At 41.7% G+C, this 25,628-nt stretch overlaps 1 protein-coding gene across 3 annotated transcripts in view; it reads right to left on the reverse strand.

Annotated features, from left to right (window-relative positions):
- Positions 1 to 16,297, reverse strand: part of ASAH1 (N-acylsphingosine amidohydrolase 1) — a 31,244-nt gene extending 14,947 nt beyond the window's left edge. Inside the window, exons 1-3 of one of the 3 annotated variants that reach the window (XM_032287998.1) lie at positions 16,004 to 16,297; positions 5,744 to 5,790; positions 973 to 1,063 (exon numbers count right to left, since the gene is read on the reverse strand). In XM_032287998.1, the coding sequence (XP_032143889.1) occupies positions 973 to 1,063; positions 5,744 to 5,790; positions 16,004 to 16,060 (195 nt within the window). In that variant the 5' untranslated portion in view covers positions 16,061 to 16,297. Of the gene's footprint in view, positions 1 to 972; positions 1,064 to 5,743; positions 5,791 to 15,297; positions 15,689 to 16,003 lie in introns of those variants that run through there. The other 2 variants (XM_032288001.1, XM_032288000.1) reach the window with 2 other exon arrangements.
- Positions 16,298 to 25,628: the final 9,331 nt, after the last annotated feature.

Genomic DNA, 25,628 nt, shown 5'->3' on the forward strand with positions numbered 1-25,628 from the left:
TTTTTTTTTGAGGCAGAGTCTCGCTCTGTCACCCAGGCTGGAGTGGGGTGCTGTAATCTTGGCTCCCTGCAACCTCCACCTCCCAGGGTCAAGTGATTCTCCTGCCTCAGCCTCCCAAGTAGCTGGGATTACAAGCATGCACCACCATGCCTAGCTAATTTTGTATTTTTAATAGAGACGGAGTTTCACCATGTTGGTCAGGCTGGTTTCGAACTCCTGACCTCAGGTGATCTGCATGCCTCGGCCTCCCAAAGTGCTGGGATTACAGGAATAAGCTACCATGCCTGGCCTCAATTAATATATTAACACAGTAAATCTAATTTTATCTTTAAAGTGAAACTGATTGTTAATTATTCACGTGAAGGAAAATGACACAAAGGGAAAGAAACAAAGGTAAAGTTTACAAAAAAGAACAAAGGCTACAGAGGAATGACCTCTTTTCCTCTATTATCATTTACTGTATATGGCAGAAAGGTATCAAAAGCACAATTTTAAACTATTTTGTGGGTAATTTCATGAAGTGTTCATTTAAAAATACAGTAACATTCAATAAAGTTAGAAATAAAAGATTTAATATGGAGTCTTCATGGTCCTTGGAAGGGAAATAAATAAATAAAACAAAAAATATGGCCGGGCACAGTGGTTCATACCTGTAATCCCAGCACTTTGGGAGGCTGAGGTGGGCGGATCCCTTGAGGTCAGGAGTTCTAGATCAGCCTGGACAACATGGCAAAACCTCGTCTCTACTGAACATATAAAAATTAGCTGGTGTGGTGGCAGATGCCTATAATCCCAGCTACTTGGGAGGCTGAAGCAAGGGAATCGCTTGAACCCAGGAGGTGGAGGTTGCGGTGAGCTGAGATCGTGCCACTGCACTCTAGCCTGAGTGACAGAGTAAAACTCTGTCTCGAAATAAATAAATAAATAAAATAAAAAAATAAAGAAATAAAAGATTTAACCTTCACAGCATACCATTGGTGCCTTGTCAACCATCAATTCATGCCATCTTTTGTAGGGTGGTAAATCAAGATTTATGGTGTACCATGGAACTGGACCTCTGTACCTGTAATGAGAGGGGTAGCATCTTGAAATGCCAAAAGGTTTTTTTGTGAGGGCTAGCTAGATATATCATCTATAAGGATATATGAGAGGCATATTCTTAACAGTGTAGAATTTGGCTACCCAAACCAAAATTTGCAAAGAAAGTTGATTCTCTACCTAGTACTTCTAGGTTGAGAATACAATCATCAGTGATCACGGAATCTTGGCATAGAATGACATAGTAGGGAAGGTTCGTGTGAATTGGTTTTATGAGAAAAAATCAATTACAGCTTAAGAGCTCTAAACTGATAATCAATGATGGAAAATATCTGCCATTTTCCCCCCTAAATGTCTGCAAAAATTTAATCTAGGCTCTAGATACTTCTTCAATTGGTTTCCAGTTTCAGAATTCTCTCTCAGAGAGTCTAACACTATTGCCAAATCATTGTCTCTAGTGTTGGCTTCAGGAAGTTCAGGAAGATCCTTTTTTTTTTTTTTTTTTTTTTTTTTTTTCCGAAGATGGAGTTTCACTCTTGTTGCCCAGGCTGGAGGGCGATGGCATGATCTCGGCTCACCGTAACCTCCGCCTCCCGGGTTCAAGTAAGTCTCCTGCCTCAGCCTTCCGAGTAGCTGGGATTATAGGCAGGTGCCACCATGCCTGGCTAATTATGTATTTTTAGTAGAGATGGGGTTTCTCCATGTTGGTCAGGCTGGTCTCGAACTCCCAACCTCAGGTGATCCACTCACCTCAGCCTCCTAAAGGGCTGGGATTACAGGCGTGAGCCACTGTGCTCGGCCAGGAAGATCACCTTTTAAGCCCCAGAGTGGCAACATTTATTAGCTTCCCATGATCAGCTTCAAGATCCTGCATGATTCTTTCTGTCAGCCATCCTAATCTTCCCTACTACACACCTCCTCTCTTCTCATTTTTCTGTACAAAGTCGAAGCCCAAGCCCTATTCTGTCATCTCCATACTCCAACTGCCTACTCTTTAACTTACATGCAGCAGTTTCTGAGGACGCAGCAACATTCACTCACTTATCAATGGAGCTGGGCCATATTTCTGGTGGATGAATTCTACAACTACCTTTGTTGCTATTGGAACATTATTTTCTGGCTCTTGTTACTAAACTGAAGTAGTTTTTAAGGGTGTGCCATTTAGTGCTTTAGCAGTGTAAACAAACCTATGCCTAAAAATAACCATCATCTGTTCCACTGATCTGCTCCTGAGACTGGTAGGGTGACTCTGGTGTGTGCCACAATGGGACTGGTCTCCTAAATTAAAATGTTATCTAGACTTACGTCTATAGCTGGGGATGGGTTATTACCTGAAGTCATGAACTGTGGTTCTATTTATACTTCCACTGCCATAAATAATTACTTGGCTCTCTAAATAATGCTGCAGAACTTGGGGCCCTGGTATATGTATGAAGTTTTATGAAACTGTTAACTAGCAGCCATTAAGGTTGTGATTTAGACAGAAAAGAAAAGCATACTCAATTTTGGAAACGTACATTTAAGCAAAATCATAGTGAATGAATTTTGTTCTTTTTAAGTTCCCCATTTTCTTAGGAGCTGATATCTACATGAAATACTGTAATACTTATATTCTAGAAAAAAGCTTTTAATCACAACAAATTAATTCCATTTCTGATGGACCACAATTTCACATGTAAAATTTTGTCTCACAATTAAATAAGCAATTATCGTTCCCCTTGTTATGGGCAGGTGTACCAGCCTCCCCTCTCCCTTCAAGGGTGCATTTAGATTTCTATGTCTAACAGCAAAGATAACTCAGTGGCCTGCTGGAGCTACGTGTGTTGTGCCCATGAATTCCTATCAGCTGCTCCTCACCTCATAACAGCCAACCAATCCCAAATCATGCCCCTATATCTGCCATAAATTCCTGATTCTTTTTCTAGAGTCTTGGGTAGGCTCATGGATCTCAGAGAGGTGATGGAGAGGGGATGAACTCAACACAATCAACAGACAACGAATGGATTACAGTAAAGTAGGCATGATGAGAACCTAGAAACGTCTCAACCATCAAATCTGCACTAATTAGAATTTGAGAGACCTGGTTAATCTAATAAACAAACATATTTTAATAACTAAAGCTTAGCCATAGTAACACATTTTATGTCTCATTAAACAGTTTTGTTTTGTTTTGAAATGGAGTCTCACTCTGTTGCCAGGCTGGAGTGCAGTGGCACAGTCTCGGCTCACTGCAACTTCCACCTCCCGGGTTCAAGAGATTCTCCTGCCTCAGCCTCCCGAGTAGCTGGGACTACAGGCACATGCAACCACGCCCGGCTAATTTTCTGTATTTTAGTAGAGACAGGGTTTCACCATGTTGGCCAGGATGGTCTTGATCTCCTAACCTCGTGATCCACCCGCCTTGGCCTCCCAAAGTGCTGGGATTATAGGTATGAGCCATTGTGCCTGGCCTTAAAGAGTTTTCTAAAACATTTCAATATTTAACTTCTGTACCTCAATTTACCATAGGAATAAAAGAGTATCTACCTTATAAGAACAGTGAAGACACTACATGAAAATGCAAAGATTAAAAAAACACTTAGCAGCACTGGTATTCAATCAATGGTAGTCATCACAGTATATTTTCCTACTTTACTGCACACAAAAAATATCTTTTAATCCTTTTTGAGACTTAGTTTTTGCTATGTCCATGCTATTTATAGTATGAGTTACATGGGCTGAACCCACGTGGCTACCCAGGTGGCATGGAAACGAGGCCAAGTGAAAGAACACATATACAATAAGAGCGCAGGTGCGAGGCACCCAGGGAGCAGTGGGAAAGAAATGCTGAATGGACTCCGATGGATTCAGGGGTGATCAAGCTCTCAGTTCCTTTGACTCCAGCACTGATTCAACTAGTCATGCTGGCCGAACAGGCTATCTCTTTTTTTCCTCACATTTGCCCATGCATGCTGCCCAAGTGTATGTACTTAATTGAAAGGCATGATCTCACAGGTCCAGGACGAATGTTTGTCATTCAAAGGTACATAAATATCCACTCTTATCTCCCAGGTCTCAAGATCCATTGTTAGAGGTCAGAGGGGAGAAAGATGAGAGCAAAGCTGAGGCTTTTTGTGTAGGAAAGCAAGGAAGTGAGGTAAAATGAAACTTAGCAGAAAAATGAAGGCTAGGAAAGAAATGTACACATCATGTCTACGCAAAAATGTGTATGTGTTTAGGGGTATATATGTATATGTTTGTATACATGCATATAAATATGTAGACATACACTCATGTGCACATGGCAATAAGGAATCAGTAAAATGCCCAATCAGGAAAGGTTTATCGTTTGCAGGGCATTCGATTTATAGACATGTGTAAAGTGCACTTAAAAGGGAGTAGGAAACGCCTTAAACATGGAAGGCACCTCATGAAACATTCAGTGAACTGGGGCAGTAAGACCAGCTGAGAGACACAATCAGTAAGGCAGACATGTCACCGAAGGCCAGGATGATGCCAGTGATGACAGAAAGGACGACTTTCAGAGGGCAGGCCATTGAAGAAAGAGCTGGAATGAACACTGGATTTGAACAGCATCAAAACTGGTTTACAGATGCCCGCCACCACACCTGGCTAATTTTTCTATTTTTAGTAGAGATGGGGTTTCCTCGGGAGGCTGAGGCAGGAGAATCACTTTTACCTGGGAGGTGAAGGTTGTTGCAGTGAGCAGAGAGTCGCGCCATTGTACTCCAGCCTGGGCAACAAGAGTGAAACTCCATCTCAAACAACAACAAAACAAAAAACAACAAAAAAACCTGGTTACCTCGAAATTACTTCCTGCCAAATTACTGGCCTCTTTCTACATAAAGGCGAGTAAGTCACAAGAATTTAGTTTATTACAGTTTCGTGCAATCTGGGACAGAGGCTATTTAGAATACATAGTTTAGACAACAGCAGTACAATGTATATAATTCGGAATGTTGCAGAAACTGAAAATGTCATCTTGATACCACTTGATAGAGTTGCACTGTTTTTGCCTACAACCAGCAGGCTACTTTCAGAGAGGGGGCAGAGTAGGACAAAAAGATCGCCGTTCCCTATACCTGTTCCTTCTTTCTTCTGTTCTGTACCCTGACTCTGTGAGCTATTATTGTGTCTTTCTCACAGGCCCATTTAAACACTAAAGATTTGGAAGGACCAAAATCTAGACTAAAAATGTTAATGTTAAACACACTGAAACACGATTCTGGTCCTCCTCTTAGGTGTTCCAATCCTGTTTTGCTCTTGACAGCTTTGTCATGCCAAGGTTTATTCTGAGAATGTTTCACATATGAGGTTCTATGCTTTTTGTTCCAATATGATTTGGTGGTTTAGATCCAGGCACCACAGAGAATCACAGGCCATTTCAAACACAGCCCTTACATTTGTCAAAGATAACAAAAACACTTAGTGGTAGATAGAAGAATTTGGTGGAAAATGAAAAGACTTTTCTTTCCTATGATTTTGATAGGCTAGCATTGGGCATCTGAATTGAAAGATATTTTCATATTTGTCTAAGATCTCAGCCAAATGTATAATACACAAATCTCAGAAACAAACCTCTGTCACAGGATAGAAAACATGACTTAAGTTTTTATTCACTATCATTAGTTTATGAGAGAGTATTACATAGGGGAAAACGCTCTGCAAAGGTCAAAGGGAGTTTGGATATCTGACGTTTACTCACGTTGGTCCTGAAGGAGGATAGGTAGATTTTCTGCAGTCTTCTGTCCACTAAAAAGCAAAGGAAATTAAGTTTCAGAAAATAACAAATGCTTGCTAATAGAATAAGCAATTTGCAAAAGTAGTTAACAATCTGTGAAGATAAAATCAAATCTGATTTTGCTCTTTTATACCATTTCAATGCCTCTTAAATTAAGTCTTTTCCTCCAGAGAAAACTTCTAAAATCCTAAATCATTAAGTGGATTTTCAGTTTCAGTTCAGTTTGCAAAGGTGCTAGGTGTTATAATTTGGCTCTCATATTGCAAATATATTGAGTAATAAATGTAAGAAAGCAGATGGAAAATGTTTATGTTAGAGACGCTGACTTAGCACTAAAAGTAAATAACCTGATGGGATGTATTATCTGAACCTATCAGCCATGTGTATTGCAATGTGTCCAGGCTTTGCCTCCCAAACCAGATTTTCAGGGCACACAGCACAGGGCCCTTCATCATCTTTCCGTAACTTACCATCCCAGCCTCATCTCCTGACACTCCCCTTAGCATTTAGAGCCACACACAAGCACTTCCTATGATCTTTCACCCTTGCATGCCTGTGCATGCAGTATTCTCTCTTGCTAGAATGCCTTTTCCCTACCTGGTGAACTTCTGGTTCTAACTTCTAAGATTCAGTTCAAGTATTTTCTTTCTCATGAAGTCTTCAGCTATCTTCCATATGAAAACAGTCATACCCTCATCTATACTCCCACAGCATTTGTACGCATGCTTGTCACCATGTTTATGACATTGCATTATATTCATTTGTTTGTGTCCCTTGTCAATACCAGACTCTGAGCTCCCTGAAGTGAGGACAGCCCCCATACCGAGGTCACTGCCTGAGACAATGAAGGAATGAGATAGTTTTAGGTAGAGTTGTCCAAGCTTAGTAGCAAAAGGAGAATCTTCTCCTAAACTTATCAAAAAAAGTCCATACAGATTTATGATTCTTTTGTTACTCGTTCAACATAGCAAGTGTATTTATCTCCTTTCCTCTAGAGAACCAATATAGTGAAAGTAAAATAATTATTTTAAAAAAGTATAAATCCACAATAAGAGGAAGTGGAGTTGGGAAGGAAACTCTCAGAACTATAGTTTGAACTCAGAAAATGTATCTGCTGCAAAGATGTGTAAGAATGGAGGTCTCACATCTTGTTTTAACTTTTGACAACATAGGGAATATATAAAGTAGGTTGACATTACCTGTGATTCAAACATTAGTTGTCAAATTTGCCTTACTGCAATGTAAGTTTCTCATATATGTGTGGCTTTGTCTTGTAATTTTGCGTTGAATTCATTAAGAAACAATATCAAGGCCGAGCACAGTGGCTCACACTTGTAATTCCAGCATTTTGGGAGGCCAAGGTGGGCAGATCACAAGGTCAGGAGATCCTGACCATCCTGGCTAACATGGTAAAACCCCATCCCTACTAAAAATACAAAAAAATAGCCAGGTGTGATGGCTCACGCCTGTAGTCACGGCTACTCAGGAGGCTGAGGCAGGAGAATCCCTTGAACTTGGGAGGAGGAGGTTGCAGTGAGCCAAAATCGAGCCACTGCACTCCAGGCTGGGTGACAGAGCAAGACTCCATCTCAAAAAAAAACAAACAAAAAAATTAAGTCTGTAGCAAAATCTGATTTCCAAAGTAATTCATGTTCAATAATAGTGGATGGGGGCAGTTCTTGTTTAGAAAAATTTCACTGTCAACTGTGAACTCAAAGACTGCAAAACTGTACAGCTACTAAGTTATCTAATGGCTCTGTCACAAGAGACATCAGGATATCCAGCCTCTATTTCTGAAAAAAATTTACAAAAATGATGATGGTTACATCCACAAGAACAAATGAAGCTCATGGTTTACATTGCTGGTTCAATAACACCCATGAGATTCCAATATTTTCCACAAAGTATCTAAAAAGGAATACTATAATAAATAACCATACGCCTTCAACACCTTGGATGTTCATAAGTTTTGTGAATTTGCTCAACTCAGTCTTTTTCTTCTCACAAATATTTTTACCACTGTCAGTTGTTATGCATCTTAGCAGATTCCATTTCAGGTTATACTGAATCACTATTTTCTCAACTTCTTTGAAAACATTCTCGCCTATAGTTGTTTTACACAGATGATTCATAGAGGCTAATCCTTCAGTCACTTCAAACTTGGCATTGATCATCTAATAAATATCAACAACTGATCTGTATTGCTAATGTTGCGAATCAAGAAAAATCACTCAAAAGCACATGCTTTGTTCTTTGGTAGTGATGTTGCTCCCCAAATCCGGGACAGCGGTCCTCATTTAAAGACATGGAAAAGAATTTCATTTGCCCACAATACTTCTGCTGCTGCAACTGAGTACTACGTAGTTAACCCGCCACTGGTAAACGGCCTCCTTATTTTGCTAGTAAATGAGCTACTTAGAGGCTTATTTTGGTTGCAGCTTCATTTTATTTTTGAAAATTTGTAAATAAATTCTGCTGTGATGAGATACTCTGCTTTATATTTTCTTGTTTATCTGACCATTATTTTCTTGCGAGTTGGGAATACTGTGATGAGTACTTAACCTGAGTGCTTAATTTTATGATCATGTTATGGACCTATGACCCTGCTCCATTAGTGACTTGCAGAAAGTTACACAGCTGGTGACAAAATCAGAGTCTATGGCTTCCCCTGCTCTATCAAACAGCTTCCCACAGAGATAATAAAACCAATGCCTTGATTTAATTCCAAACAGAATAATCTGCACTTAGTTTGGGGCTTCTGATGATCACTAGAATCAACTCGGCAAACCAGTTGAAATGTAATGATTCCTATCCCTTTCACATAATTATATTTGCATGCCCTGGGTTCCAAAGCCTAAATAAACATCAAATTACAGGCACATTTCTTACTAAACAACTGTGAGGAAAGTTGAAAATGCCCTGTCTAGTATTAGGAGTGAATTTGACCTGCCCCAGAGGTAAGAGGTAAAGAGTAAGCTGGCAACAACACATGTGGGAGTCTGAGGTTGATAACCACCCTCGGTTGCAATAAACAAACATGAAGTCAGCATAGGATCTGGCTGCAAGAAAACAGAATAAATGTGAGAGAAAATAAGAAAGGTAGCAGCTATGAGGCCACAGTATTTAGGGGCTGACGTGGCATTAACGCCTGAGTCATTTATGCAAAAGGGTTCATTTGGGGGATAGGGTGGAAAAAAAACTACTTTACCCTCAAAAAAGAATTCTACAGGGAGACACAGCTTCAAAACCCACAAATAGCCCTAAAACAGAATTATAATCAACTTATTCAATGTTACTTAAAGTTTCTTACTATCCCCCAAGTTTAACTATACACAGCTTTTTTTTTTTTTTTTTTTTTTTTTTTTTTTTTTTTTTGAGACAGAGTCTTGCTCTGTCACCCAGGCTGGAGTGCAGTGGTATGATTTTGGCTCACTGAAACCTCTGCCTCCTGGTTTCAAGTGATTCTCCTGCTTCAACCTCCCGAGGAGCTGGGATTACAGGTGCATGCCACCACGCTCTCCTATTTTTTGTATTTTTAGTAGAGACGGGTTTCACCATGTTGGCCAGGATAGTCTCAATCTCTTGACCTTGTGATCTGCCTGCCTCGGCCTCCCAAAGTGCTGGGATTACAGGTGTGAGCCACCACACCCAGTCAAATATACATAGTTTTAATAACAGACAACTCTATTGAGGTAAGTAAACATTTAAATAGATGACAGGTAAAGATTAGAAACAGATAACAGGAAGAGATATTAAGTAGTCTGGATGGTATACTGTGTTACACCCTCCCACAGGAAACAAAATTCAACTTAGAATCAACTCTCTAGCCCTTTCTCCCCAGTACCTCTCTCTCTCTTTCCCTCTCTCTCACTCCCCTTCCCTCGCTTTCTCTCTGTCTCCCAGTTGTCTCCTAAGTGTGGTGAGAAGTGGTAAAAATCTGATGTTTCTCAATGCATTTGAAACTCTTTGGGGTGGGCACAGTAGCTCATGCCTGTAATTCCAGCACTTTGGGAGGCCAAGGCGGGTGGATCACCTGAGGTCAGGAGTTCATGACCAGACTGGCCAGCAAGGTGAAACCCCATCACTACTAAAAATACAAAAATTAGCTGGGTGTGGTATCGCATGTCTGTAATCCTAGCTACTCAGGAGGTTGAGATAGGAGAATCGCTTGAGCCCGGGAGGTGGAGGTTGCAGTGAGCTGAGATCGCTCCACTGCTCCCCAGCCTAGGGATCGCACCACTGCACTCCAGCCTGTGACACAAAGTGAGTCTCCATCTCAAAAACACAAAAAACAAAAAACAAAGGCTGTGCCCGGGGGCTCATGCCTGTAATCCCAGCACTCTGGGAGGCCAAGGCGGGTGGATAACCTGAGGTTGGGAGTTCGAGACCAGTGTGACCATCATGGAGAAACCCTATCTCTACTAAAAAATACAAAATTAGCTGGGCATGGTGGCGCACGCCTGTAATCCCAGCTACTCGGGAGGCTGACGCAGGAAAATTTTGTGAACCTGGGAGGTGGAGGTTGCGGTGAGCCACGGCTGTGCCATTGAACTCCAGCCTAGGCCACAAATGTGGAAACTCCATCTCAAAAAAGAAAAAAAAATACCAAAAACCTCTCTGGAAAATGTTTTTAAAAGAATGCCTGGGTCAGCAAGTTCTCTAATTGTTCTGGTTATTTGACAGAAACTTAAGCCTCTTTGTCCTCCCCATTCATTAAGAGAAACTAATTACAGAGCTACTGACCATAACATTCTAAAGAAAACAAAAATATAAAGAGAAATTTATTTCATTAAGGTCTCAATGATGCTCCATACCCCTAAAAAATGACATAATTTGTACAGCTCGTTAAAATATTTGAGTCTTGCAGAATTAGGAGACCCTCAATGAAATGTATGCTTCTAATAATGTATTATAAAAGTTCAGAAAGCCATTGTGTGCTTGTCGTATTCAAATACTCAGAGACAATGAAAGATAATCTAAAGTATAAAGCTCATGTCAGTTTTTATACCCATCAGAAGCCGAATAACTGTAGCAAGACATTTAATTCAATTCTTGAATTCTTCAACAACTATTTTCCAGAAAAGATGTTACCTATAATGTCCTCGTATTTATAACTCAGCAGAAACACTGAATATGAAGAGGCCTGCTTCTTATGTGTATAGCAATTCACATGAGCATGTGAATGTCTTCACTTGTTTTCTGGGCTCTGATGGGATGGCCTCCTATTACACTACTGATATTTAGGTCAAAGGAATGTGAATAAACCCTCCATGAGAGGAAGGACCTCATCTATCTCATTGGCTGACACATTGCCAGCCTTTAGAAGAGTCCAGCATACAGCAGGCATGCAGTATTTGTGGAATAAATAAACGGATTATACCTGTGTGTTCCTTCTTTGGAAGTAGGAGGGAAAAGCAGATGCAGTGCAATAAATTCCTAGGCCAGATAGGGACTGAGATTTTCGGCAACTGTGTGAAAATCATTGCTAAAGCTGATTCAATAGCTAATGTCAACAATGTCGTAACTCATATGAGAAGCTGATGCATAAAAACAACTTTACTTTGGCAAGTAATTACTATGCCATTATATTTCATCTTCACACATTTTGTGAAGTGGCTCAGATCTTTTACTCAGAGCAGCCATCTCTCTTTTGTAGTTCCTTTCCTGCTGATCACCCTCAGCCTACTGCAAGCTATTTTTTGCCCCCAACACTGCTCTGGCCGAGGTGACCAATGTCCTCCAGTTACTCAACATCATAACACTATTGACATCTCAATAATATTCAACATAGTTAATCTGTTACAGTCCCTTCCCTGAGTTTCCTGTCATACACTTACTCTTCTGGTTTTTTTTTGTTTTTTTTTTTTTTTTTGAGACAAAGTTTCACTCGTTGCCTAGGCTGCAGTAAAGGGGCACGATCTCGGCTCACTGCAACCTCTGTCTCCCACGTTCGAGCGATGCTCCCGTCTCAGCCTCCTGCATAGCTGGGACTACAGGCATGCATCACTATGCCCAGCTAATTTTTGTATTTTTGGTAGAGATGGGGTTCCCCCATATGGCCAGGCTAGTCTCATACTCCTGACCTCAGGTGATCTTCCCGTCTCGGCCTCCCAAAATGCTGGGATTACAGGTGTGAGCCACCATGCCCGGCCTCTCCTGTTATAATTTTCACAGTTTTTCCTCTTCCTGACACATACATGTGCAAGTTTGCATAGTTCTCTTCTCTTTCTCTATCCTCTTTCTAGGTGATTTCGTCTGCTCCAAGGGTTTCAAATAATATCATAATGCCAATGACTCTCAATGTCTCTGAGTGACAGTCCGAGTGGTCTGCTGGATGTCTCTCTGCCATGTGAAATTTAACACATACCCCAAATGAAAACGATCCTCATCCTTTAGCCCCCATACTTTCCCCTCCCCATGTTCCCTGACAGTGATGCCACTATTCGCCCAGCGAAGCAGTTTGGAAATGTGCAGGACACACACCTCACTCCCTCATCCGCACCCAATCCTTCCTTCTGCTCATTCAACTTCTGGACTTTTTTCTAGAACATCTACTTCTCTCCCTCATCCCTGTGCCACCATCCTTCAATGCACCGTTTTCTTTTCTGGATTAGTCTCCTCAGATCTACCCTTGCTGCCCTCCAATCCAGACTCATTTTTTTAAAGTGAAAATGTTATCCTGTCTAAAACCATCTAACAGCCTCCCAGCGATGGTTACAGATCCTCCCATCTTAATAAGAATTCAGAGATTTTTACTTAAATCTCTGAATCCTTATAAGAGTCTATAGAACCCTTGATGATGTCATCTGGAGCTATCTCTCCAGATGTTTCTCGTGCCACTGCCTCATCATCATCTCCTTTTTTTTTGAGAGGCAGTCTTGCTCTGTCGCCAGGCTGAAGTACAATGGTGCGATTTTGGCTCAGTGCAACCTCCACCTCCCAGGTTCAAGTGATTCTCCTGCCTCAGCCTCCTGAGTAGCTGGGATTACAGACACGAGCCAACACGCCTGGCTAATTTTTGTATTTTTAGTAGGGACAGGGTTTCACCATGTCTGCTCTCGAACTCCTGACTTTGTGATCTGCCTGTCTTGGCCTCCCAAAGTGTTAGGATTACAGGCATGAGCCACTGCACCTGACCACCATCATCTCTTAAGAGGCTCCTAAAAAATTCAACGATGAAGAATAACTCAGGAGGACCTTAACATACGAATACTGCGAAAAACCTCAAAAACAAACAAAAAAATCCTGACAGATGTTCCAAATCAAATGACCTTTGTTTGCAATTTAAGCCAGTTCTCATTATTCACATTTATCAAAAGTAGTTTTGAAATATCTTTGGTTACCATGTGAGTATAGTTTATTATATAATGACTCCAATTGAAAAACTGCTTATTCTTTTCAGACAATGAAGTCATTGAACTTTTGTAAGGTTCTAAAGGTCCTTCAGCCCATGGATCCCAGGATTTTCCAGGCCAGTACAAAAAATTAATGAGGCTTTGTCACAGGAGGGTCCAAACTTTTATTGGGCCAAATGAAGATGTTAAAACAAAATAAATCCCATGCACATAACACATTTACCTCTGCCATTAGTTTATTTTTAAGAACATGTTAGCGACAATGAAAACTGGAAGTCCATACAATCAGAAAAGATTAACATTCTAAATTAATAATTTTAGTTTTACAACTTTATTTTTCTCAGTTCATTGAAAATTTGTGAAAACAGCTTCCCAAACTGACACCAGTGACCACACTAGACTTCGATAACTGCTGTTCTAGACAAGAACTATTATATCCATTGAAAGGTTATTGATTCTTCTGAAAATAGCTATTAAAATATTTTTGCTAGAATAAATAAAGCTGTTGAGAAAGACGAAAAAACAGCCTCCAACAACCGAAACTGCGCTGACTTCCACAGCTACACCTCAATATTATTACAAGCTGATCTGACACTCACAACCAGGTAAGCTCTATTTTCCTTCTTCACATAAACAATCTCACTGATACCTAACTCAGATAAGATTACTCTGAGGTGTGACGCAATGAGACAAATTAATGCCACTTGAGGATTTTGTCCAAGCACAGACAAAAAACAAGGACACTGCAACTCACAAAGCACCAAACATCCCCGTCTCTTGCTAAACAGAATGATTGTTATTTCTTTACTTAATCATAGAATTCCCCCCACTTTCCAAAAGTATTCTATCTACAGCAAAGCCTGGTTCCTTAGTCTTACCCCAAATCATGCAACCGAAGTTCAAATTCTGTAATGGGTTTTTTTCCTGCAACCTTCCGTCGCTCATGGTGTGTGTTTTCCTTTGCCTGCAAGAACACTAAACCCAATTTGTTCAACTCATGGTGTGTTCCTGGTGGTCTTTGAATAAAGGGCCCTGATATTATTAACATATCAAATTCTTTCAAAATTCCCATAATACCAACTACCCTGAAGCAAATTAATACCCTACCCACAGTAAAGCAATTTTATTTGATGGTCTTTCAATCATGTCCACATGTATGTACTGTGTATTTTCCTGTTACAGGAAAAACTGTATATACTATTCTGGATTCTACTTTTATTTACTGAACACTTTATCAGTTTTAAAGGCTGAGTCATATCCCGCCATGATTTGAAAGAATTTCTCCTTACAGGTATAAAAGAAGAGAATGCACATCTTGCTTCTACTTTCTATATCCTACCTAAGCTATTCAAGACCATCTTCATCTAGCATCAGACCAGATGCGCCGGGTTCCTACTTATCCGATCTGTTGACAAAGACAAACGCAGTCTGATTGCTTTATAAAGAAATGAATTATGAAAGAGCGCTCGGGCATGCTTCAGTAAACAACGTGACCTCTGGCTAAAGATTTTCTCACTCTAGGTCTACTTCCTCTTCTGTAAAACGAAAGAGTCACGCTCTTCCCTCACTGTCTCTTACAGTTAGGAAGTCCGTGGCCCTGTGACTTGCTTGCGGGAAAGAGCCACGGGACAGGCAATACCATGACTTGGGTGCAAGGGGCCACGGAGGGGGGGGCCTCAGGGGCCTGCTCTCGGCTGCTTGCACCGCCCAGACTTGGGACCAATCAGCTCCCAGGGCCTTGCAGGATCCCGTGCTGAGTTCCAGTTGAACTCCTTCGGGAGAAAGCACCTGACCATCAAACAGTCTGTCGCTGGACTGAGTAATGCACACAGGTCGACCGGAACATTTTATTTAAACAGTTCAGAATGCAAGGGCCTGGAACTGGTTGTTTAAGTACACTCACTCAAATTTGAGGATGTGCGAATCACACCCAGGTATCCTGCAGAGATTAGGATTTCTTTTAAAGGTGTTCTAGTTCCAGGTAGCACGGAATCAACGACAAAGGGTTCACCAGCCCGCTTTGTACCCACACCCCTGTGCACAAACCAGAGACCCCCGTAAAGACGCTGCCCGGGACCAGGTGTTCCGCGTCCACGCCCGCCCCGCCACACCTGCGCCCGCACCTGCACGCCCGTCTCCGTGCCCCGGCTCAAGCTCACTCACCGGCGGCGCGTGCTGCGCCACGGCACAGCTGACTGTGGCAGCCAGAAGGACGAAGGCGACGAGACTCCGGCCCAGCATCGCTCCAGGAGCCAACGCCACTCTCCGGACACCCGCAGAGGCAACAAGAAGAGTCGCCTGGGCCGGGCGCAGGCCACACCCACCCCGCCGCGTGACCCGCGACCGCACCATTCTAGGCGGTGGCGTGGGGGGGCGCTCGAAGGAGGCGGTACTGGGAGGACGGATGGGGCTTTTCAATGCAGAGAAAAGGGCGGCGGAGAGAAAGCGAACCTTCCAGGCTGCGGAGGGACCCGCAGAAGGAGAGCCGCGCTCGCCTCTGGCGCGCGGCCTGATCCATCCCTTCCCCTCGACCACCGCGGGCAACGGTCGGACCCAGCCGGCGCCGGAGCCCCGCCCCGTGGGTGGAGCCGGGAGCGTCACCCGGACAGCGTCGCGGGGACGCCTCCTGCAGGCGGGTGACGCCTGTCCCGGGTCCCCAAGCACCCTCAGTACCCACGAAACCGACCCAAAGAGTCTCAACACCAATGTAACATCCCACCCTGACCCATCTTTGCCCTCTGAGGGAAACGGGCCCGAAATGAGTTGAGTTATTCATCCCCACCGCGGGGTCAGGGACAAGGAGCAGTGGAGTGGCGGGGGAGGGAGAGAACCCAATCTAGTCAGGTCCTCCAAGCTGTGGGTTACCCACTTGGGCTTTCAGAGCAGAGCTCCCAAGTCCCAGAATTGGGGCCTCAGTGACGCGCATAGACTCGGGTGGGAAGGCCGGTGGGACCCGCGAGCCTTCTCTCCGTGCCAGACTGTGTTTCCTCCTAACTGGCGGAGGACTTAGGTTAGCGGAGCTGAGCTCCGCCTGGGAGGAGGCGGACGCCAGTAGCTCGACAAGGGGACTCACTTGGCTTTCGTGCCATCCGTGGGCGCAATCGCGCGGGTAGGTGACCGGGTTGGATTCCGGAGTCCACCAGGAAGTCCTGACCTCTGAGTTGCACTTCCTCATTGAGTCTCTGACCATCCCAGCAATGTTTTAATGCTTCGATGAAGCTCAGCACGCGCTGAAATCACCATGTATTTTTTTCTTTTTCTTTTTTTGCATGTATGAGAAAGGACAACACATTGCAGTTTTATCTATTTGTATTATTTCTTTAGAAAACTCAACAATCTTTTTGTTGTAGGTGGGGAAATGAGAAGGTGATATGTTTTGCTTTTTTTTTTTTCCTTTTTTTTTTTTTTTTTTAAGAGGGAGTAGATGACAGTGTTATTCTCCTTAAGGAGGAAGTTTCACTTTTGAAACATAACACATGCTTAAAGCACATGTGAGTTCCTGCATGAACAGTAAGCCTTCGGATGGTAGAAATATTCGTTATTAATATAAAAATATTTACCGCGGACCTACAACGTGCCAAGCACATCTCCTGACTCTGGGGATAAGCAGTGAACAACAACAATAAGATAAAGTTCTTCCACCAGGAGGCTTATGTTCTAGCTGAGAAATGGGCAATAAACATAAGAAAATTACATGGGATGTTAGTGATAAATGCTACGGAGAAAAAACGGGTCCAGGGGCATCAAGTGTGGAGCTCAGAAGTGGGAGAGTCACAATTCTAAATAAGAGGGAGAGATAGACATGATTAAGGAGGTGAAGTTTGAGCAGACATTTGAGGGAGGCCAGGAGGCTAGTTTGTGGGTGCCCAAGAAAGAGTATTCTAGGCAGAGACAGCAGCTGTTAAAAGGCTTAAAAGGGAGAATGTGCCTGGCATGTTCAGCTACAGCAGAAGTCTGGCACAGAAGAAACAAGGGGAAAGGAAGAAGGAAGTATTAATAGATAAAGTAAGAGAGTTAAGGAGAGCAGGGCAAATTCTCTAAGGCATTCAGAGTCACTTCACTCCGGGAAAAAAAATGTGTAATGTTGATACACGTGTTAAATGTTAAATATATTGAAGTGCCTTGGAGCTTAAAATAAGTGTGCCAGGAAGAAGAGAATTCCCATCTCTTAGTTGTTATTACTAAATCATATAGCTATTTGATTTGAAGATCATTCATCTTCAGTACTCTTGAGAGCGATTTAAACATGTCACCAAGCATATTTTTTCCCCTACGAAAGGATGTTAATTGGTGATTAGGTAGCCTAGCAAAATCAGATTCTTTATGGAAAAAAGTTGTCAATTGACATACTATTCTTAGGCACCACTGTAGGAGAATTAGGCATCTAACTTCCAAAGGCCTGTTATATATTGTTGATTATCTTTTCAGATAAAATGTAAATCCATTTCCTTGAAATTAAACCATTTTATGCATGTCTTTTTTTTTTTCCTTACACATACATCTTTTTCTTCTTCTCCTTCTTCTTTTTTGCCTAAGCCTATACTAGAAATGTACAGAAAGTCAAGGCAAGGTGTGTGCAGGAGACTTGGCAGTGGTTTTTGGCATACTGACCTATTCATAGAAAATGGAATTTAAATGTATAAATGCATGATTATGACCATGGAAAGGGTGGTTCAATATTGTACAGAAGCATCAAGACTCGGATAACCTGTTTAGTGTGCAAGAATCAGCATATATAATCAGATTGTTTATGGAATAGCTGAAGTTCTTGGCAAGCTGTGGACTTCCTAATCTCCTACCCAACATTCCTATGTTTCTGAGGTGGAGTCTTGATTTCAAAGCATTGCAACCTAGCCACCACACCCTAAATGAAATCTATCACCTATACCACCACATAACCTGGAACAGGTTTGACTTGATTTACAAAAACCCGAATATACAAAAATGTGTACTAAAAGGTCAAGATAATGTTTCAGTTTGAGAAATAAACAGAAGTATTAACCAATGGGTTAATTTTTTTCAAGGCTTAGTGTATTTAAAATGCATTCTGAGTTTCAAACAGGTTTTTGTTCAGCTCTTCAGGAAAGGACCTAGATAAGATCCTTTAAAAATGGAAAATCAGAGATCATACAAAATTATTGTTTTTCTCTAGTAGCTTTATCACACTAAAAATGATTATGTTTTATTTTTATTTCTTTTTTATCTTCTTGAGAGAGGGTCTCTCTCACTCAGTCACCCAGGCTAGAGTGCAGTGCTGCAGGACGATAGTTTGAGCCTCAACCTCCTGAGGTCAAGCTATCCTCCCGCCTCAGCCTCCTGAGTAGCTGAGACTACAGGCACATGCCACTGTGCCCAGGTAATTTTTTTTTATCTGCAGAGACAGGGTCTCCCTATGGTGCCCAGGCTGGTCTCAAACTCCTGGGCTCCAGTGATCCTCCCACCTTGGCCTCCCAAAGTGCTGGGATTACAGGCTTGAGCCACTGTGCCCAGCTTGTTTTATTTTTAGATTAACAAAAATGTTAAATCATCACCTTCAGCTTGAGGTGTATTGGTACTGTACTTTATTCCATTAGAGAACTACAAATTTAGTGCTCATGTTTAATGTAATTGTCACTCTATATAATATCACAATAAAATAGTTATATTATTTTTTAAAATGTTTAAGTTCTGGGATACATGTGCAGAACATGCAGGTTTGTTACATAGGCATACATGTGCCATGGTGGTTTGCTACATCTATCAATCCATCATCTAGGTTTTAAGCCCCACATACATTAGGTATTTGTCCTAATGCTCTTCCTCCCTTTGTTCCCCCCATATCAATTATTCTCTACTTTGCACTTACCTTTCTGTTTCTATTGAAACATTTTGATGTCTCATTGAATCCCTGACACCCCAAACATGTTGGAATTTGAGGAGCCAATTAAAAAAAACTCCTTTGTTCTATTTTCACTTTTCTTGATGAGACCTATAGTTCTGATCCCAAAATTATTTTCAATTTAACTCAAATGTGATTATCTCTCGACGTTTTTGCCATTCTGACTTCATATTTCTGCACAGTTCCATTTTTCATAGTGCCATGTTACATAAGTAATTATAGTTACCTATTTAATCTCCAAGGAGTTATTTCTAATTAGTTTGTGCTAAATTTGTTTATTCTCCCATACATATTGAGCACTTAATGTAGAGTCTGGGTAAATAGTGAACACATGATTCCTGCCCTCATGGGCTTTCAGTCTACTGGTAGAGAAAAACAAAGATGGAGGAGAACATGTAAATCCAACAAATATCTTGGAACTTTCATACATTTCAGTCATTATTCCAGACTCTACCATCTGGTTTAATATGATACATTGGGAATGTTTCACCAGCCTCAATTCCACTTCTTCATTATGTGGCAGCTATGTGGCTTAGATGAGACACATTCTTACCCTTACCTTTGGGGGCGAGCCCCAGTTGGCTATGACATTTAACGTCTTCCTGTCCCTCTTGCCACAGTGCTTGGCTTAGGCCTTACTCACTCAGATGCTTAAACCAAACAGGTCATGGTTTGAAGCTCAGGACCTTTGCTCTATAACTGAAGCAACTGCCCTCTTTCTTCTTTTCTTTTCTTTTTTTTTTTTTTTTTGAGATGGAGTTTTACTCTTGTTGCCCAGGCTGGAGTGCAATGGCACAATCTCAGCTCACTGCAACCTCGGCCTCCCAGGTTCAAGCGATTCTTCTGCCTCAACCTCCTGAGTAGCTTTGGTTACAGGTGGCTGCCACCACTCCAGCTAATTTGTTGTCTTTTTAGTAGAGACAGGGTTTCACCATGTTGGCCAGGATGGTCTCAAATGCCTGACCTCAGGTGATCAACCAGCCTCGGCCTCCCAAAGTGTTGGGATTACAGGTGTGAGCCACCACGCCGGGCCTTGTTCTCTCTCTTCTAATAGGAAAGAGGAAGCTAGGAATCCCCATTGCTGCCAGCAGGCATGCTATAAACCTGAAGGGAGCCACCTAAGATGAAACTGATACTGTGGACAGTGGAAAGATGGGAAGAAACTGGGTCATGGATGACATTGTCAAGATGCTAGCTCAACCAACTACAGAGCCTGTCCAACAACTGGACTCTTCATTTACATCACCCACTATTCTGTTACTGAAGCTAGGTCAAGTTGGTTTGCTTGCAAGTTAAATTATTGTATCTGAGAGCCTGCTAACTGATATACACATAAAAATAGACATTTCTCCCTTTTTAAGAGGAGAGGAGGATGTACAGTAAATCTATGAAGCTGAAGTTTTATTACCTTCACTTGCTCATGCCCCTTCCCAGCCTTTTACTGAATTTTACACTTGTAATTTTGTATTCTTCTCCTTAAAGAGGACCACTCAAATTACATAAGATTCAGGTATCACAAAACCTGGATCTAGCATCAGAAGCTTCTGGGAGAAAACTTCTACCTTTCTCTGCAATCCCCTCAATTCATGTCTCCCTAGGGAAGGAGAGATGTATCTAATTGGTAAATAGGTGAAAAGGTCACAGAACATGAATGGCCTGGCCTCTTTTCTGGTGCTCTCATTCAGATCTGCCTACCCATAGTGGTCATCCCACTGCAGCAGGCGTTGTATGGCAGCAGCGGACATGAAAGTAGCTGCTGCCTTTGACCACATCTTCTCAAAGTGGCACACCACCAACAAGCTTTAAAATCACGATGTTACAACATGATAGTTGTGAAGATTCTGAAGAAAGCACTCTCAAAGGAGACCTCTGGGAGATGTGGAGAGAAGGCAGTCAAGGAATGGGGCCTATAAGCACCTCCTGCCACCAGGGTGCACATCCTTTCTCTACGCCTCCATCCTCACCCTGCCCTCGGCTCACTCCCCTCATGTTAGAAATTGGCCATGCCCCTGAAAAGTCATTTGCATTTGTCAAATGGCTGAGTACTCAAGTTCATTCCAAAGTAGAAGGTGTTGGAATTCCATTTTGGCCTCAGGTCAAAACTGTTTTCTCTGTTTCAACCTAAAAAGCAAGAAAGCTGAATCTAACCTGTGTATATTTCTAATGCCTGGGTATATTTCTCAACTGTTTCCCAGCTCAGAAAGGTGAGGAGTATGACAATCACCCTGAAATGACAATAGAAGCCAACAATAACAATTACAGTAATGATGTGTGTATAAAAAGTACTAAATGAGTATTAAATGAAGAGCAGATGTCTAGGTGCTATGGAACATACACATGCAGTGAAATACAAATTCCAGATCTCAGGGATTTTACAACTGAAAAAGAATATAATACTAATATATATACAAGGGGACTTCAAAAAGTTCATCAAAAATGAAATTAAAAGATAAAAACTATAAACCTTACTTCTTAACATAAGCACCATCAAACTCAAGACACTTTTGTAAGCGACAATACCAGTCATTTAGTCCATCCTTAAATAAAATGAGGTAGGTTCCTAGGAATTAACCAAGTCAATGCAGTCTTTATTAACTGAAGAAAAATGGATGACCTTTACAGATTTTTTAGGATTAAGAAACAAAAGTCAGAAAGATTTCCCATGGAAGCTCTTGCAAAATTGCCCTTGTTGGATGAGAGGAATGGGGAGGAGCATTGTCATGGTGAAGAAGGACACTCTGGTGAATCTCCTTAGAGCGTTTTCTGCTAAACATTTTTGGCTTTCTCAAAAGACTCTAATAATCAGGAGATGTCTTTTTTGGCCTTCCAGAAAATCAACAAGCAAAATGCCTTGAGCATCCCAAAGAACTATTGCTATGATTTTTGCTCGTGACTGCTTTATTTGTCTTGCTCTGCGTCCCAGGCTGGAGTGCAGTGGTGCGATCTTGGCTCACTGCATCTTTTGCCTCCTAGGTTCAAGCAATTCTTCTTCCTCAGCCTCCTGAGTAGCTGGGATTCCAGACATGCACCACCACTCCTGACTAATTTTGTATTTGTATATTATTATTATTTGGAGATGGAGTCTCGCTCTGTCACCCAGGCTGAAGTGCAGTGGTGCTATCTCAGCTCGCTGCAACCTTTGCCTCCCAGGCTCAAGCAGTTCTCATGCCTCAGCCTTTGGAGTAGCTGGGATTATAGGCACATGCCACCATGCCCAGCTAATTTTTGTATTTTAGTAGAGATAGGCTGTCACTGTGTTGACCAGGAGGGTCTCAAACTTCTGACCTCAAATGATCCACCCGCTTCGGCCTCCCAAAGTGCTGATTACAGTCATGTGCGGCACTGTGCCTGGCCTAATTTTTATATTTTTAGTAGAGACGAGCCTTCGCCATACTGGCCCGGCTGGTCTTGAACTCCTGGCCTTAAGTCACCCACCTGACTTGGCCTCCCAAAGTGGGATTACAGGTGTAAGCCATCATGCCTGGCCCAGTCTGCTTTTGCTTTGACTGGACCATTTCCAACTCTTGGTAGCCGTTGCTTTGATTGTGCCTTGTCTTCAGAATCCTACTGATAAAGTCATCCTGTTACAGTTCTTCACAGTTCTTCAAATAAATGCTTCAGCATCTTGATCTAACTTGTTTAAAATTTCCATTTAAAAGCTCTCCTCTTGACTGCAGCTAATCTGGGTGTAATGGTTTTGGCATCCATTGAGTGGAAGGTTTGCTCAACTTTAATTTTTCATTTGTAGTTGTGTAAGCCGAACCAGGTGAGATGTCTATGCTGTTGGCTGTTATTTGTGCTGTTAATTGTTTGTCCTCTTCAATTAGGGCATGAAGATGATGCATTTTTTTCTCACAAATTGATGTAATAATCTGGCACTGTGGGTTTCATCTCCAACAATGTCTCATCCCTTTTTAAATTGAGTTGTTTGTAAACTGCTGATTTCTTTGGGGCATTGTCCCCATAATTTTTTTGTAAAGCATCAGTGATTTCACTGTTCTTCCACCCAAGCTTTACCATAAATTTAATATTCTTACATCAATTTTGCAGACTTTGTATTGCTCAGATAGGGACTTTTTTCTATCTGATGACTTATCCTTCTTAGTATCTCCAGCTTTGAGACATGTTACAGTAAGATGGTATGAGTTTATTTTGGTGCAAACACATTTTGAAATCATACATAGTCTTTTTTACAGCATGTATTTTCCATGGACTTTTGAAGACCTCTTATATATATATAGACTTATAAAGGCAGCTTCAACTGAAACATATTTTACACATGTTCTGTTATATTTGGTTGAATATATGAAATTACCATTTTTATAAATAAAATATGTTTGAATATTAACACTTTTATACAGCCAACTTAATTGTTACCAACATCCAAAACATTCACAATTACTCAACTTGAAAACTTCAGCATTCCAGAACATTCACAATTACCTGACTTGGAAATTTCAACATTCACAATTATTCGACTTGGAAACTTCAACATTCCAGAACATTCACAATTACCTGACTTGCCATCACACTGTAGTTATCTACAGACCTCTGGGGGGCCCCTGCTTCTCCTCATTCCCTGAAGGTTTTGACACCTAACTCACTGTCACTCTTTTAAATATGACTCTTGGCAACATTGTTGGTGGTTTCAAAATCCACTGAGATAACCTTTCCAATATTCTGGTTTCTTGACTTCTGAAAATGTTCTTGCATGCCATTTTACCTCAAATACTCAGTTCCATGGTCATATCTTAGACATTGGAATACTTACATCATTTTGCTTCTGGGGTAGCACTCTCTTGATTCTTCCCTTACTCATTGGCCACATGTTGAATAGCCCCTGTTGGTTTCTCCTCATCAACTGATCTCTGTATGTGGTAGTGCCCTAGGGCCTGGTCATCAGACATCATTTCTTTGTCTATGCTCACCACTTAATGTGACCTCTTTCACTCTCATGACTTTAATCCCATCTGAATATTGATGACAACTATGGTTTAAAGTGTCCCCTCTGAAATTTAAATGTTGCCAGTGTGCTGGTAGTAAGAGTTGGCTTCTTTAAGAGGTGATTAAGTCATGAGGGTTCCTCCCTTATGAAGGAAATTAAGGGCTTTATTAAAAAGGCTTCATAGTCATCATTCTCAGCAAACTAACACAGGAACAGAAAACAAAACACTGTATATTCTCACTCAGGAGTGCGAGCGAACAATGAGAACACAGGGACCCAGGGAGGGGAACAACACACACTGGCACCTGTCAGGGTGGGGCGAGAGGAGGGAGGGCATCGGGACAAATAGATAATGCATGTGGGGCTTAATACCTAGGGGATTGGTTGATGGCAGCAGCAAACCACTATGGCACATGTTTACCTATGTAACCTGCTCATTCTGCACATGTATCCTGGAACATAAAGTAAAATAAAAAGAGAGAAAACATAAATGGTTAATTAACAAATAAAATTATGTTTCACCCCCCAAAAGAAAAAGAAAAAGAAAAAGAAAAAAGGCTTCACCAAGCATTTGGCATCTATTGCTCTTCTTCCTTTGACCAAATGAAAACGCAGTTAAGAAGGTCGCACCAGAGGCTGTTGTCTTGGTCTTGGACTTAGCCTCCAAAATTGAGAAAATAAATATCTGTTCTTTATAAATTACCCAATCTCAGGTACTCTGTTATAGCAGCACAAATGGACTAACACGGTGATTCCCAAATTTATGTCACTAGCTCAGATGTGTCCCCTGAACTCAGATTTTTAAATGTAGCTGCTTCTCAGCCTCATCTACTTTGGATATCTAATAGGCATCTTAAATGTGTCATGTCTAAAAAGGAACTTATTTTCTCTCTGTCCCAATATACACTGTCCCTTCACCAAATCTTTTCCATCTCAGTAAATGGCAATTCCATCTTTCTGGTTTGCTTAGGCCAAAAAAATCTTACATTCACTTTGATTTTTCTCTTTCTTACCACATACTCAATGTACCAGCAAATCCTATTAGCTTTACCTTCAAAATGTATGATATCAAGAATCCGATCACTTCTCACCATTTTCCACTTCTGCTTTCTTCCAGGTTACTCTCATCTGGTTATTGTAGCCACCTTGTCACTGGTATCCCAGCTTTCTTCCATCCCCCATCTAATCTCCACAAAAATCAAAGCATGCCACTCCTGGCCCCAAAATCCCCCAATGACTCCACCCCACCCCACTCAGAATTAAAGTCAATTATTATTTTTTTTAAAGATGGAGTCTTGCTCTGTTGCCAAGGATTGAGTGCCTCACTGAAACCTCTGCCTCCCAGATTCAAGCAATTCTCCTGCCTTAGTCTCCTGAGTAGCTGGGATTACAGGTATGCGCCATGCCAGGCTAATTTTTGTATTTCTAGTAGAGATGGGGTTTCACCATGTTGGCCAGGCTGGTCTCGAGCTCCTGACCTCAGGTGATCTGCCCTCCTCTGCCTCCCAAAGTGCTGGGATTACAGGCATGAGCCACCATGCCTGGCCTAAAGTCAATGATCTTACCACGGCCCGCAAGGCTACTTTGATCCCACCAGCCTATCTTATATTCTACCACTTTTCCCTTTTCTCACAGTGCTCCAATCACATTGGCCTTCTTTCTAGACTTCAC

The sequence above is a fragment of the Sapajus apella genome, unplaced genomic scaffold (assembly GCF_009761245.1).
Source record: "Sapajus apella isolate SASKATOON/1434 unplaced genomic scaffold, GSC_monkey_1.0 scaffold21, whole genome shotgun sequence".
In the NCBI taxonomy this organism is placed as follows: domain Eukaryota; kingdom Metazoa; phylum Chordata; class Mammalia; order Primates; family Cebidae; genus Sapajus; species Sapajus apella.